Raw genomic sequence first — 16313 nt, forward strand, 5'->3', positions numbered from 1 at the left:
GTCTGCAGTGGGTACGCCATCACCACAACCCAGCGATGCACCCCTAGGTCACCTGCCAGCGATACTCTCAGACTCTGACATTGATTAAACGGCAAGAACTTCTCCACTAGACCACACGGGAATTTAGTGTTGTACAGTGAAAGAAAAACAGTGCATACAATATTGTAAAGAAAGTAGAAATTTGAGTGAAAAGACAAAAATTTTTGGACCAAATTTAACGTAAATACACTTGTGATTTGTTTTGAAATTGGTTTTATGGGTGGAAAGACTTAAAGTGCAGAGTGCAACACTTATTAAGTTATAATGGAGCATAAGTAAGACAAAGAGTGCGCAGTGTGAAGAGAATGGACTTCTGAGTGCGAATGACTAAGTTCAGTGCAAGACTTCATGAACAGTGTACTGCAAGTGCTTCAGGAAATCCATCTTACTGTCAGAGTCTGAGAAGAGGCAGTTATTCATCGAGATGGCCATGGACTTGCTGTAAGTAGGCAAAATATTTCATACTGTACTCTACTGTATTTTCCATACTATACTTACCTCAAACACTTCATTTCACTCTTTTATGTCCCTTATTGGTGTGAATATGCTGTGTCTTAAGTGCTATGCATGTGCATTTGGGAGGTGTTTTTCTGAGTTAGGCTAGGTTAGGGTCCATAACTACCAGTCCAGGAGCCAGGGACTTGTAAGTACCCAGAATGTTGAATATTGTATGAACCTACCTCAAAAACCTCATTTTATGCTTCTTTTGCATTTATTTCAGTCTTTTATGTCCCTTATTGGTGTGATTTGGGTCTTAAATAGGTGCTCTGCATGTCCAGAGGGAGTTGGATAGGTGTTTTTCTGAGTTAGGGTCCATAAGTACAAATCCAGGAGGCTGGTGCCCACTATCCGGACAGGACCACTTTCCGGACATGCCTATGGCTCTATTACGTCTGATAGTGGAGTGATTACTGTATATATATATATATATATAAATAAATTAGCTTATAAATTTTTAGGACTTTTGGGGGCCCTCTCTCAATTGGGGGCCCAGGGGGCAGTTTCAAACAGCCCCTCGCCCCCCCCCTCAGGTACGCCACTGATCTTCCACTTGTGAATCCAAAGTGGCTTTCTGCCAAAATATTCATCTCTTCCAGATATTTTATCCATCTATCTTTCAGGATTCTCTCACACAATTTTGCAACCACCCTGGTTAGGGACACTGGTCTACAGTTCAGGGGTTCTTCCCTGTTTCCTCCCTTATAAATTGGTACCACATTTGTCCTCTTCCATTCTTGAGGCACTTTCCCCTCTTCTAGGGAACACACAACCCTTTCATGCATGGACTCCAATCGAGTTATTATATACCATTCCGTACAATGCACCATGATGCACGTCATGTAAAACAAGGAGAACACAAGTTTCCTGCCGATGTGTCACTTTTTTTTTCTTTTTTTTTTTTTTTCTTGATTCGTGTCATGGTGCACTTTACAGGTTGTTAAGCAATCTAACGACTCAAACCACCTGCGCCTGACAGGTTTAAACTGTGACACTTATATGCCAGTTGTTCTCTGCATTCCTTCAGTACCCAATTAGAGATTCCATCTGGTCCTGGGGCTTTCCTTACATCTTGAGTTTCCAGTGATTTATACACTTCCTTTATTTCCACTTTTGTATCTTTTATCTCTACCTTTCTAGTCACTCCCTCCCCTTCCACAAACTCCTTTTCATGTGAACAGCGATTGGAAACATTTGTTCATTATTTCAGCATGTATTGCCGCATCGTTATAGACCTCTCCTTCTACTTTCAGTTTGGTGATTCCTTCCTTTTGTTTCAGTTTGCCATTGATAGATTTGTAAAACAGTTTGGGTTCATCCTTATGTTTGTCTGTTATACCCTTTTTAAAGTTCCTTTCGTCTTCTCTACATATACTTGTATATTCATTTCTAGTTCTTTTATATTCTTCCTTTGTTCTGTTATTACCTCTCTTTCTCCAGTTGTTCCGTGCCATGTCTCTCTCTTTTTTTTGCTATCATACACGTTCTATTAAACCACTTTTTTTTCTTGTTTTCTTTCCCCCTTGCTGTTATCACATATTTTTCCACTCCCGAATTATAGAGGTCTAGAAAGATATCCCACTTCCTCTGTATCTCTCTTGTTTCTCTGAATTTTTTATGATCTGCATTTTCGAACAATTTTCTCAATCCTGTAAAGATTGCTTTCCCAAAGTTGTATCTTCCCTGTCTATAAAGCTCGTCTCTTGGCACCACTTTCCCTGTTATCATTTGGAACTCGATTACCACATGATCACTTTTTCCTATAGGACACAGATATTTCAAAGATTTGTATTACATTGGGTTCTAATCTTGCTGGTGTGTCCTCACCTTGGAACCGCGTCTTTTCTTTGACCCATTGCGTCATCACATTGTTTATTGTTATATTTAATAATATAGTGTCCCACAAATCTTCGCTGCCTCCTGAGTCCCATTTCTTCCAGTTCATCTCTTTACAGTTAAAGTCACCCACTAAAATTATATTGTTGCTTTTCTCAATAATTTTCTGTAGATAACTTGCCATGTCTGACAACATCTGGTATTCATCATCGCTCCATGCTCTTGTCTTAGGGGGAACATACACTACCGCCATATCTCTCTTGCTATTGTCTCCAGTTTCTAATTTCACATATATCACTTCAGCCCTACCCTCTCCCATTTCCACAGTATCTACATTTATGTTGTTCTTCACTGCTATCATCACTCCTCCTCCTGTTTTTTCTTTTCTGTCTCTTCTTGACAGTTTGTATTTACCATCTTCAATATGGACATCCAATATTTGCTCTCAACTTAGTCTCTACAAAGCACATAACATCAGGTTCATGTACCCTCAAGAAATCATTGATTTCTAACCTTGCCAATATTAAACCATCAGCATTAGTGTATGCCACCTTCAAATTATTTTTATTGTGTGTGTGTGTGTGTGTGTGTGTGTGTGTGTGTGTGTGTGTGCATGTCTCTCTCTCTCTCTATTGGGGGCGGGTTACTGAGTGGTAGAGGGCCTGACTCGAGACCGAAGGGTCGAGAGTTTGTGCCTAGCTCAGGCAGCTGCCCTGATGGGAGAGGTAGCTCTCTCCCATCACCTAGTGAGGCTATATGATCAATCAAGGTCTAGCTCAGGGAGTTCATTTCTGTCTCTCTCTCTCTCTCTCTCTCTCTGTTTGTGTGTGTGTTGGAGTCAGTTGGTTGGGTGGTTGGGGTTAATGTGGTTGAGTTGCTGGGTGTGGTAATTGGTGCATCATCAGAGTGGGTGGGCAGGATGGTCGGTAAAGGTGTGGGTGGGAGGTTGTTAGGTGTGGTGTGTGGAGTGGCTGAGGTGGGCTGTATGGGTAGATGGGTTAGTGAGTGGATGCATTTGGTGCGCTGGGTGGGTGAATGGCTGGCTATGTGGGCGAACGGGGAGGGGTTGGTAAGGTAGGGTTGGATGGGATAAGTTTGGTGGTTGCGTCAGGTTCGAATGGGTGAATGGGATGGGGGAATGAGTGGGGTTGAGTAAGAAGGGTGGTTGGGCATTTGAATGGGCGGATGGATCAGTGGGGGGAGTGGGGGGATAGGCTGGGTGGGTGGGCAGGGTAGGAGAGTATTCAGAGAGAAGTGGGAGGATTGTGTGGGTAGATGCGATGGATGGCATTGTTGGGCGAGCAGGGCGGGTGGAATTCGTGGGTGAAGGATGGGTGGTAGGGGTTGTTGGGCAAGGTAGGTCATCAGAATGTGTGGGCAGAGTGGGTCGCCAGGGTGAGTGGGCACAGTGGGTCGCCAGGGTGACTGAGACGATTGCATGGCCGGGGTGCTCTGAATGGGTGGTTGAGTTGTTGGGTCAGGTGTCTGGATCAGTTCAGGGTGGGTAGGCGAATGGGTGAATGTGTTGTTTGGCAGTGTTGGGTGAGGTTCATGGGTGGCATTTGTGAGTTAGCAGGGTGGATTGCCGGGATCAGTGGGCTGGATGGGTCACCCAGGTGCCTGGCTAGGGTGAGGTTGGTGGGTTATGTTGGATGGGTTGAGTGGGTAGGTGGATGAGTGGGTGAGTGGATATGTGGCTTCCCTGATAACAGGGCGGAGAGGGACTTATATGGCTAGTAATCATATAAATTATCACAATTACTTGGATTTTAGTGTATCGTTTAGAAGATGGATAAATATTTGGATACCAGACTCTATACATTAGGGTCATTCTATTGAAATCTGCTAAAACTTCCATATAGTTACTTCTCATGGAACTGAGTATGGATCTATGCATGTGATAATACTCCTAATAGCCGGATAAATGAAAGTAACACTTCATGCGGCAAGACATTAGATTGAGCGAAGCTTCATATCCCCGATCCATCCAGCTAACAAGTCAGTGCATTGGTGGGGGTATGGAGAGGGAGTTGGGGGGTAGACATGCATGATTAACCAGACCTCTAGTGGCAGATTGCCCTGTCCCCAGGTTGATGGAAGGAACTTTTGTGCATGGGTGTACAGTTTACATTGGTTATAAGACATCGAGTAAAGCAAGGTAAACTACCTTACAAAGAATCAGCCCAGGAGAGGTTAAAAGTATTTCAGGGGTCAGAAGTCAGACCATACAAACACAGATTTGGGGATCCTATGTTCTTACATATTCATTAATCTACATGACATTGTGCACAGAAGTTTGTCAGTGTATTACAGCTCTGTGGAGACCATCCTCCATTCCAGAGGGAATTTTGGCAGTCATAAATCCTTACCATTTTTCCCGGATTCTGATTCTGATTTACCATTATTGGTTCATCTCAAACATCTTATGTCTTGCCTTTTCTTTCTTTTTCATTCATCTTTTTGCATCTTTTCTCATTTTAGTAGAATAACTTTTCTCACCCTTATTGTTTATTGCATTCTATCTCAAATCTCCTTTACCTTCACTATCACTTCTCTCTTGTTCCCAGACTTTTCTGCTCAAGGGCTGCGGCGAGGAATAATCTTTCAACCAGACCCTTATGTAAAGGTTCGGGTGCTGCCGAGGGAGTCGGGGGCACTTCTCCCTCATCATGGCCAGGAGGCACGCTCGGCTGTGGTTGAGAATACTGTCAATCCCTGCTGGAAGAGACAGGTCAGTGCAGGAATTAAGATAAGTAAGGTAATGGGAGTACTGTAATCCCCTATTTATCTGACAGTTCTTTACTTGACGGAGGTCATTAACCGACAAAGCAAAAAAATCTGGCTGAGTTGAAGCAGTATCCATCTTTGACTGAATTAGCTGGCAGCACACATGAAAGCCAACGGCCATAACACGTTGAGTACACCGCTTCCCGTCCGATCAGCAAAGTTAAGCAACGTTGGGTCTGGTTAGTACTTGGATGGGTGACCACCTGCGAACACCAGATGCTGTTGGCATCCCTACGTGTCAAGTGGGGTTGGTGGAGGATTAGTGCCCCTCCCTGTAAAATAATTAACTCTAAGCCGTTGGCCACCCCGTTTGGGATACATGGCGTCTGGCAATGAATGAATGAATGAAACACATGAAAGCTTAATTTTTCAAGCCAACAAATCACCCACCACTCCCTGCAACACCCCTGCGCCATCAACGATGCCCAGCAAAACAAAGTTGCCAACTTCACCTCAGTCACTGAGATTACTGGTAAATTGTCAGGTTTGCAGACTGGTTTGTTTACAACTGGCCATGTGACAGTTTAGCAGTATGGCTGTTAAGCATCTAGCGTACACCTTACTCTAGTGAACTCGTGATCGCTGGTGAATTGCTTGCTGAACTTCTGAAAGGCAGTCATGATCACTTTGCTGGCTATCCCCTTTTGAACTAGCAGAGCAATCATGTTGGAGAGATGCAGGGTAGCAAGACAGTGCTGAATCATTGTGAATTTTTGTCGCACATGGAAATTAAGTTGCCCTTGTTAGGCTAGCTTCTCTTATTGATATTTTGTTTTATATGAGACAAGAGCATCATAGAAAGAGACAGTCTTATACTGTATTAGCCAAAAACGAAAAAAAATTTAATGTATGGCACAGTCTGAAATTGCAGCTACACTGTATGACTAAAGTACTTTAATCATGGCTAAACCACTCAGGGCTCAGCCTGTTGCAGTAATTGTTAAGAAAATGGTATAAAATTTGCTGAGTATTATAATTAATACAGATTTGAGAATAGAAGTGCCTGACAGGAATGTATAGCAGGCATGTATATCAAAATCACCATTTTTGTTGTTTTCACAGCAGACGAAGCAATCAGAGTGATCACACTTGTTCACCCTCCTCACTGCTGCCCTAGCAAAGCCATCATGAGTGGTGTGTGTGTGTGTGTGTGTATGAGGTGGGTGAGGGAGTGAGTGAGTGAGTGAGAGAGAGAGAGAGAGAGAGAGAGAGAGAGAGAGAGAGAGAAAGAGAGAGTTGGTGGTGAGTGAGACTGGGGGGGGGGGAGTGTAGTAGGGCAGTTTAGCTTTCTTGTCTCCCTCCCAGCCCCCCCTCCCTCCCCCACCCCTGCTTGTCTCAATCCCCATCCCCCCACCCTCCCCCACTCCTGCCTTTCACCCTCCTCCACCCCTGCCTTTCACCCTCCTCCACCCCTGCTTGTCTCCCTCCCTGTCCCTCCACCCTCCCCCACCCCAGCTGATCTCCCTCAAGTCCCCCCACCCTCCCCCATCCCTGCTGGTCTCCCTCCTCGTCCCCCCACCCTCCCCCACCCTCGCTTGGTTTGCCACCAACTGCCTGCCTGGCTGTCAGTTGCCTTGAATCATCTCAACACTGCATGCCCCACCCATCTTACCTTCCTGCATGTGATGTTTGATGTCTCATTTTTTAGCAATAGTATTGTTTATGAGGACAGTAACATTACCTATGGTGTTTCTGTGTCAGTTTCTATTGATTGAGTAAGGTATATGAGAGTCGAGTTTGGGCCTGAAATGCATCTCTGGCTTTTCTTCAGTATCATATGGGGAAAACTGCTTTGATATCCGACATACTCGCTGACCGAACACTCCCACTGGTACACAACACTGCCGGATGTCAGCATAGGCCTGTATATATATATGCAGTATTTATATATATATATATATATATATATATATATATATATATATATATATAAGTGTGTGTGTGTGTGTGTATATCAGTAATCCCTCTAATATCTGAATGCCCAATATCCGAACATCCCCACTAACTGGACAATTGTCCTGGGATCCAATATTCCCAAAATGGGCCAAAAACCGCAAAAAATTCGAAAAAATTCTGACTTTTTTCCCACCCATAATTTGAAATTGCCGCCTGGCGCCGAACAGCTGTTATACCATGGTCCCTTCACCCCTTCCTTCCTCCCCCCTTCCCCCTCCCCTGTCAGGGTTGCCATTTGGTATTTTTCGTTACCAAGTGTGGGCCAATTTGGTAATGAAAAATTCGTTTGGTAATGAATCAGAATAATGCATTACCAAATGGATTTTTCACATGTATGAGGATACACAGGACGGAGATGGTGGATTGTTTGCTCTCTCGGATTAATCTGCTACCCTACATAGCGTGAAAATAATCAACATGGTGTTAATTATAAGGAGAGTGATTACATGTATTTCCACTTGTATATATAATTAGAGAAGAATAAATGTTAGGTTTACAAATTTGGTAATGAAAAGTTAAATTTGGTAATGAAAGTTGAGGAGATTGGTAATGTGGCTGTTGCGATCTGGCAACTCTGTTACCCCGCCATCATCAACAGTCACGGTCTAACTCCGATCAAGAGCAGATGCTCATAGCAGTGCAAGCCACGGGTGCTTGTTTTTTGTGAATAAACAGTGAATAAACTGCAATACCTCACCACCAGAACACAAAGGAATTTACAGTGTTGTGCAGTGTTAAGAAATTAGAATTTAGAGTGCAGAGGATTAACTGTGGACTGCAAACTGGCGGTTCAAACCAGTCCAGGAGCCAGGGACTTATAAGTACCCAGAATGTTTAATATTGTATAAACTCACCTCTAAACCTCATTTTATGGTTCTTTTGCATTTATTTCAGTCCTTTATGTCCCTTATTGGTGTGATTTGGGTCTTAAATAGGTGCAATGCATGTCCAGAGGGACTTGTATAGGTGTTTCTCTGAGTTAGGGTCCATAAGTACAAGTCCATAAGCTGGGGCCCAATATCCGGACAGGACCACTATCCGGACCTGCCTATGGCTCTATTACGTCGGATATTGGAGGGATTACTATATATATATATATATACATATATATATATATATATACAGTGAGTCCTTGAAATACGAAAACTCGAAGTACGAATTTCCGATGGTACAAAAGCGATAAATGTAGGACAAATTCCACAATACGAAAGTATCTGTCTTGATGGTGCAAAAAACGATACGAGAGGAAATACGAAAAATTCAAAATGGGTGCGCTGCACAGCGCCGCGCTCGCTTGTGGCGAGAAAACGAACTAACCCCTTTCTGGTAAACACATTTTCGCGCGCATCCCAGTCGAGTCACGTCCTTCCTCTCCTCTCAGCTTGGCTGTAAGTTATGCTGTTTTTCGCTGTTCTTCATCATTTTGTATTTTCACCATGCTTCCCCAGTGCCCTGCATCATCTCCAGCATCCGGGGAACCAGGTGCGAGGAAGAAACAGCATCGTACTGTCACTCTTGAGAGGAAATTGGAAATACAGTAGTTAGATGATTTATTTACCAGTAAATGTACAATGAAAGACACAACTGTCTTCCCAGTTCAGTCTGAAGAAAATTTACACCAGGCAAAATACAATGAAAACCCTATTTCTACTAGTGCGTGTTTCAAATGGTTAGATTTTTCCATGCTGTATTCGTCAGACTTTGGGAAGATACTTGTGTCTTTCATTGTACACTTGAAGCAGCAGAAAGACCTTATCAATTCAATGCATAATCCTCCAGCTTGTATCTGTATTTTTCTGACAACTTTCAGTTTGGGAAATTACTTTTTCTTCCTGAAAAATTTCCTCCCCGGTATTATCGTTACTTTCCCCTGCAATCATTTCCAGCACAGTGGAAGAAACTCAACTTGCTCAAAGATGGATATCATTTCCCAATTTTCCAACTGGAGGTTAGGTTAAAATTATAATGTACAGATAAGCTCGGTTAGGCCAGGTTTAGTTAAACATTTAGGGAAGAACAGTCCTTTCCACCATCATGTTAACGAAATAAACAAGAGTTGTCACACCAGAACAGCTAATAACGACGGGGAAACAGAGTTAATAAGAAACTTTTACTGTATTTACCAACCCAGAAATAATCAGAAAAATATAACAGACTATCAGGAAGAACTAATTTGGTAAGATGCATTTACTGCTTAAAGTAAAATGTATGCTTAGCCCCCTCAGTGGCTGTGGGTTCAGATATTTGCATACTCCCGTGGTCGGCCTGGGGACCATTTTTTCAAGGTTCTAAAATCAATTTCTTTTTCTTACATATGTGAAAAGACTCGTCTGGCACACCTGGCTTTTTTTTTTCTTTTATTATTTTTTCCCAAACCCATCCTGTCATATGCTATGATTTGTGTAAGAATTAATAAAATTAGGATGCGTGTTACATCAGCATGTATACATCAGCCGAAAACATCTGGGACGAAGTGAACTGTGAACGCCAGACTGGTTGAGGTGGTAGAGTAGGGTCGTTTAAACACACCAGTGACCCTCATATCCTTCCCGTAATTGCTCGCAGTTTTTTGTAGCTCACCCTAACTCAACGTCACTGACACCAGTACACTAAGGCGCTGTTCAGGGCCAGCAGCTATGAAAGCGATAATGGAATACATTATTGTTTGTATCAGTCCTCTGTCTTTCACACATACACATAAAAACAAACAAAAGAATGAGCAGTAAATGTACACTAACTCTAAGGAGCAGAAATAACTGTGCTCAGTCGGTCCGAAATATATTGGGAAGAGTGATACCGAACGAAGAATGTGGATCTGAATGCTAACCTACGAGAACATGTGGGATGAAAGAATAATTTTTTTGTGATTAGCAAATACTTTTGTTCCATATCATCTCTTAAAACTGTAAAACCCATAATCTTTCATGTAAGCATACAGCCTAAAGACCATACCAATTCAGTTCCTATTCCTCTAGTTTGTCTTCTATATTTTTCTGACTGTTTTGAGGGTGGTAAAGTATGTTCTCTTGCTGAATGAAACTTATTCAAAATTAGGGTGCATGTAACATAAGCATGTAAACATCGGCGTGGAGTGAAGAGAATGCCTGACTGATGGGATGGTCGAGTAGGGTCATGTACACTCACCAGTAACCTTAGTTCCCTTCCCGTAATTGTTCGCAGTTTTTTATAATGCCCTAACTCAACGTCATTGACACCGAAACAGTGAAGTGTTGTTCAAAGTCGGCAACTATGAAGGGGTTAATGGAATACTGTTTGAAAAATTCAAAATGGGCGTGGTGCATAGCGCCTCACTTGCTTGCCGAGACAAAACGAACTAACCCCTCTCTGGTAAACAAATTTTCGCGCGCTTCTCAGTTGAGTCCACATCCCTCCTTTCCTCACAGCCTCGCTGTACATGAGAATATTTTCGCAGCCCTTCACCTTTTTGTATTGTTTCGCCATGCCTCCCAAGCGCCCTGCATCATCTCCAGCATTGGGGGAGCCCGCTGCAAAGAAGCAGCAGCACCGTACTCTAATTCTGGAAAAGAAATTGGAAATTATAAGACCCCATGAGGAGGGGCAGGGACTCTCGGAGATTGGGCATGCTGTTTCCACCATTGGAACTGTGACGAAGAAAAAGATGTTCAAGAATATCGCCACCTTCTCTACAATTGTATACAGGTATTGCTTATTTCTTAATGGGGGGGGGGGTGAAGTTTAGGTGGGGGTCCGAAGGGGGCCTGGGGCGCATCCCCCCATTTATATGTGTATTTCAATGGGGAAAATCGTTCCGATATACGAAATTTTGAATTACGAAAGTTTTTTTTGGTCCCTATCCCTTACGTATATCAAGGACTCACTCTATGTATGTATATATATATATATATATATATATAGAACCTCTTTGGTCCAGACCCCTTTGATCCAGACTTCTGTTAATTCGGACAAAATTTATAAATAATAAGCTCCAAAAATATGTTCAAAATAATTCTAAAGTCATTTTCAGTATCGGCGCGGAAAGCGATCGTCATTCGTTTAGTCTCAGATCACGTTAGGTCGCAACATGGGCGCCTCTTTTAACACACGCTAGCATTCGTTCCATCAACTAGTTCACCAACCATTTATATTTTTATGCTGTATTTCAAAAGTTAATCCTCCTTACCAGGCCCCTTAATGCAACTGTAGCTTCTGCAATGAATAAAGGTGTTAAAAGAAGGAGTTTGCGTACACAAAAAGGGTCAGAATATTCTGCAGTGTTTAATCATTACTGTAGGTTATTTTTTGTACTTAAATGTGCTTTACTTGTACATCAAACATTAGCTTCTTGCCCATATGGGTGTTATCAATATGCCAAAGATGATAATGTATTTTTTGCCTACATAAGTTTTATTTTTATTACAAATATTACAGTTAATTAATTAATTTATTTTTTTGCCTACACAGGCCTTAGTCACTTACTACAATTTAAAATATAGGCTAGTTTCTTGTCATGGCCTTACCTGTAAATTATGCAACACAAAACTATCGTACATGATTAGTTTGGTTATTTTAGTATCCTTTCATCTTTTGCAGTTACGTAGGGTTGACATATGCCACAGATGTTAATAATTAACAAACATACCATATGTAGACAGTTTTTGGTATGAATTGGAGATTACCCTGATGATCCGGACAATCTGCTAATTCGGACAACCCTTCCCCCCATATTGTCCGAATGAGAGAGGTTCTACTTATATATATATATATACATACAGGTATGGATGGGTGTGCTGTGGAATGCCTGAAGGGTGGTGGAGTGACTATTGTTGACTGGTTAGTAAGATTGTTGAATGTGTGCTTTGAGAAAGGTATGGTGCCAGTTGACTGGGCAAGTGCTTGTGTGGTCCCGTTGTATAAAGGCAAGGGTGATAAGTATGAATGTACTAGCTTTAGGGGTATAAGTCTGTTGAGTGTTGTGGGTAAGGTGTATGGTAGAGTGTTAATTATGAGAGTTAGAGAGGGTACGGAGGGAGTGATTGGTGATGAGCAGTGTGGCTTTAGGAGAGGGAGGGAATGCGTTGATCAGGTGTTTGCTGTGAGACAAGTGTGTGAAAAAGGCAAGGATGTGTTTTGGGCATTTATGGATTTAGAGAAAGTGTATGATAGAATTGATAGGGAGGCTTTGTGGACTGTTTTAAGATTGTATGGACTTGATGGTAGGTTACTAAAAGGGGTGAAAAGATTTATGCAAATAGTAGAGCGTGTGTAAGAGTGGGAAATGCTGTGAGTGATTGGTTTCCCGTGAGAGTTGGGCTGCGACAGGAATGTGTGATGTCGCCTTGGTTGTTTAATATTTACATGGATGGTGTTGTAAGGGAAGTGAATGCAAGAGTTTTAGGTGGAGGTCTGAGTCTGGTGAATGTTGATGGTGGAGAGTGGAATCTGAAGCAGCTGCTGTTTGCAGATGATACTGCACTGGTGACTGATTCAGAGGAGAGATTGAGAAAGTTGGTAGAGGAGTTTGGAAGGGTGTGTGAAAGGAGGAAACTGAAGGTAAATGAGAATAAGAGTAAAGTGATGAAGTGTACGAGGTTGATAGATGGTAGGGGGATGAATATAGTTTTGAATGGTGAGTTGCTTGAGGAAGTAGATTGTTTTAAATATCTAGGGTCACATGTTGCTGTGGATGGAGAACAGATGCAGAAGTGAAGTTTAGAATAAATGAAGTAGGAAAGGTGCTGGGAGGAATGAAAAAAGTGTTTAAATGTCTCGTTCGTTTAGATTGGATGTAAAGAGAAGGATGTATGAGGGTGTTGTGGTACCGACTGCGTTATATGGGGCTGAAACATGGAATATGGGTGTAGCAGAGAGGAAAAGTTTTAATGTAATGGAGGTGAGGTGTCTGAGGAGTATGTGTGGAGTGACGTGTATGGATCAGGTGCGAAATGATGAAGTGCGAAGGAGAACTGGAGTTGTTCGGGAGATGGCTGGTAGAGTTGAGCAGAGGGTGTTGCGATGGTTTGGGCATATGGAGAGAATGGATAATGAGCAATTGGTGAAAAAGATAACTAGATCTGATGTGAGAGGTGTAAGGCTGAGAGGAAGACCACGAATAGGATGGATGGACAGTGTGAAGAGAGCGCTGGATGCGAGAGGGATGTCTGTTGAGCAAGGAAGAGTGGCTGTGCGTGACAGAAATAAATGGAGAGAAATTGTGAATGAATAAGTGATGACGCAGCCCTGAGGGGATATTCTCCCGCATTTGGTCTGATCAGCTAGTCAGGTCAGGTGCGGGTAAGGGGATGGGTCTGTTATGATGTGGCAGGGGTAAACCAGTTCTGCTGTCGGACCCTGCTGCGGATGTCACTGATTTGCATTGCGCAGTTGACCCTTGTGCGGTGTGGTGAGGTGAGGATCTGTCCGTTCTCCCCTTTGGGGCTAAGATGCGAATGAATGTGTTTGAATGGATGAGTAAATGGGGAGTGTGTCGTCCTGTCTCGGCTACCTCCCTTTCTTTGGGGGAAGCAGCCTAGGTATATAGATATATATATATATATATATATATATATATATATCTATCTATCTGTCTATATCTATCTATCTATCTATCTATCTATCTATATACATCTATCTGTCTGTCTATCTATTGCTAGATGCCTCAATCCCTTTCGGGGTGGCCCAAATCGCCTCCACGTTGCGCTGTCCTCTGCCATTTCACACACCCCTCTCTCATATACCTCTCCACCCCATCCCTCCATCTCATCCTCGGCCTCCCCCTCCCTCTTCCCCCCTCCACCTCACTCACATACACTCTCTTCGTCAGTCTCTCACCCTCCATCCTTTCCACATGACCAAGCCACCTCAGTGTATTCCTCCTAACGCTTCCTATCACATCCACATCCACACCACAACGCTCCTTTATATCCTCATTCGTCAGCCTGTCTGCTCTCACTCTTGACTTGTGTCCTTCCAACAAGGTCCAAGCTTCACTTCCGTACGTTAGAGTTGGTATCACAATACTGTCATGTAGTAAATTTTTCACTTCCATGCTCACTTCCCTGTTTCTTATCACTGCTTGCAAGGAACCAGCAACCTCTTTTCCCTGCTGTACCCTTTCAAGCACTTCACCCTCCAAACCTCCATCCTTACTCATCACACTACCCAAGTACTTAAACTTACTCACATTTTCCAATTCCTCACCATCCAACCTCGCTGTACATTCACTAACTTCACCTCTCTCAAAGACCATCACTTTACTCTTCCCTACATTCACCTTTAGATTCCATTTCTTGCACACTCTCTCAAACTCATCCACCAAGCCTTGCAGCTCCCCTTCGTCTTCACTCAACAACACAGTATCATCTGCAAACAACAGTACAGGGAGTTTCCAAACACTATCCTCTCTCACCAAGGCCACTCAAACATCCACTACCCTACCTTGTACCCTTTTTATTACCCCATCCATGTACAGATTGAACAACCATGGAGACATGACACATCCCTGTTTCAACCCAACCTTTAAAGAGAAAAATTCACTGAGTTCACCATCCATACGCACTGCAGCCTTAGCACCATCATACGTACTCTTCACAGCATTCAACAATTTCCAATCTACTCCATATATTCTTAATACTTTCCACAATCCTTGTCTATCCACCCCCTCATGTGCTTTCTCCAAATCCATGAAAGCCGCATACAACTTCTTTTCCATCTTTAGAAACTTTTCCACTAAAGATCTAAGAATGAATATCTGATCTACACAACCTCTTCCCCTCCTAAAGCCTCCTTGTTCTTCTCCAACTAATTCCTCTGTTCTTTCTCTAACTCTGTCCATAAGTATCCTACCATACACTTTTCCTAATATCTGATCTACACAACCCCTTCCCCTCCTAAAGCCTCCTTGTTCTTCGCCAACTAATTCCTCTGTTCTTTCTCTAACTCTGTCAATAAGTAGCCTACCACACACTTGTCCTATTGTACTAAGATGACAAATGCCCCTATGATTACCACACACTTCTTTTTCCCCTTTTCCTTTGTACAAGGAAATAATTATACCTGACTTCCAATCCTCCAGGACTCTACCTTCCTCCCAGGCCAATCTGCACATCTTCCACATCCATTCTACTATTATCTCTCCCCCATGCTTCAGCATTTCACCACACACTCCATCAATTCCTGGGGCTTTCTCCAATTTAACTTTCTTCATTGCATCCACAATTTCTATCCTACTGATTTCTTCCTGTCTTCTCACCTCCCTCCTTCTCCCAGCCATTCCCCAGCCACTTATACTCGCATTACTTCCATCCTCTATGTTCAACAATTCCTTAAAGTGTTCTCTCTATTTGCTCACTTTTTCTCCCTTCTCCACTAGTAATCCACCATTCATATCTTTCACTCCCCTGCTAACTTCACTTCCACCCTGTCTTACTCTCTTTATGTCTTTCCAGAACATTTTCTTACAGTCCCTCCCCTTTACACTCAAATTCATTCCAAATTCCTCATCCACTCTCTTCTTACTCTCTCTTACTAATCTTTTCACCTCTCTCTTTCTTTCTACATATAACTCTCTTTTCCGCCTCTCAACTTCTTCCACGCCCCTATTTCTCATCCATTCATTGTATGCTTTCTTCTTTTGTGCCACAGCCTGTCTCACCTCTTCATTCCACCACGCTGTTCCTTGCACCCCCCTCTGTCTTCTCTTCATCCTACTCATCACATCACATGCTGCACATATTTCTGTGAATATCCTGCACACACCGTAAAGTCCCCCATCTGCTCCAATTCATATTTGCCCGATCATTCCTCCACTTCTCTCTTATATTCCGCCTTTTTCTCATCCTGTTGTAACCTTTCCACTCTCCTTGCAAATACTCCTTCTTCCCGTCCTTCCCTTCTTCTATTTCTCCATCTTATTTGGATCTTAATTCTGGCCACCACCAAGTAGTGGTCAGAAAGTCCACTCCCCCAGCCTCTATAAGCTTTTGCATCCATTACACATCTTCGCATCCTTTCATCCACACACACATAATCAATCATTGCCTTCCTTTCATTCAGTTCACCACCCACCCTTCTCATAACTCGCCTTATATATATATATATATATATATATATGTACACACATGTATACACATTTTTTTTTTTTTTTTTTTTTTTTTAAATAACAGAACGGAGGAAGGAAAAACAAATGGAGAAAAAAAATAATCCATACACCAGATTAC

General features: G+C 42.6%; 1 protein-coding gene and 1 non-coding gene across 2 annotated transcripts in view; both read left to right on the forward strand.

The window, feature by feature from the left end:
* Positions 1-16313, forward strand: part of LOC145415046 (uncharacterized) — a 1008740-nt gene that overhangs the window by 269387 nt on the left and 723040 nt on the right. The window contains exon 4 of the mRNA XM_080284461.1: positions 4941-5104. Coding sequence (XP_080140587.1) covers positions 4941-5104 — 164 coding nt within the window. The remainder of the gene's footprint in view (positions 1-4940; positions 5105-16313) is intronic.
* On the forward strand, positions 5270-5388 carry LOC145415282 (5S ribosomal RNA). The gene has a single exon (XR_013900059.1). It is a non-coding gene; the product is annotated as a 5S ribosomal RNA (ribosomal RNA).

Source organism: Coenobita brevimanus, chromosome 101 (genome assembly GCF_032717465.1).
Source record: "Coenobita brevimanus isolate Jiangsu-jjx chromosome 101, ASM3271746v2, whole genome shotgun sequence".
Classification (NCBI taxonomy): Eukaryota; Metazoa; Arthropoda; class Malacostraca; order Decapoda; family Coenobitidae; genus Coenobita; species Coenobita brevimanus.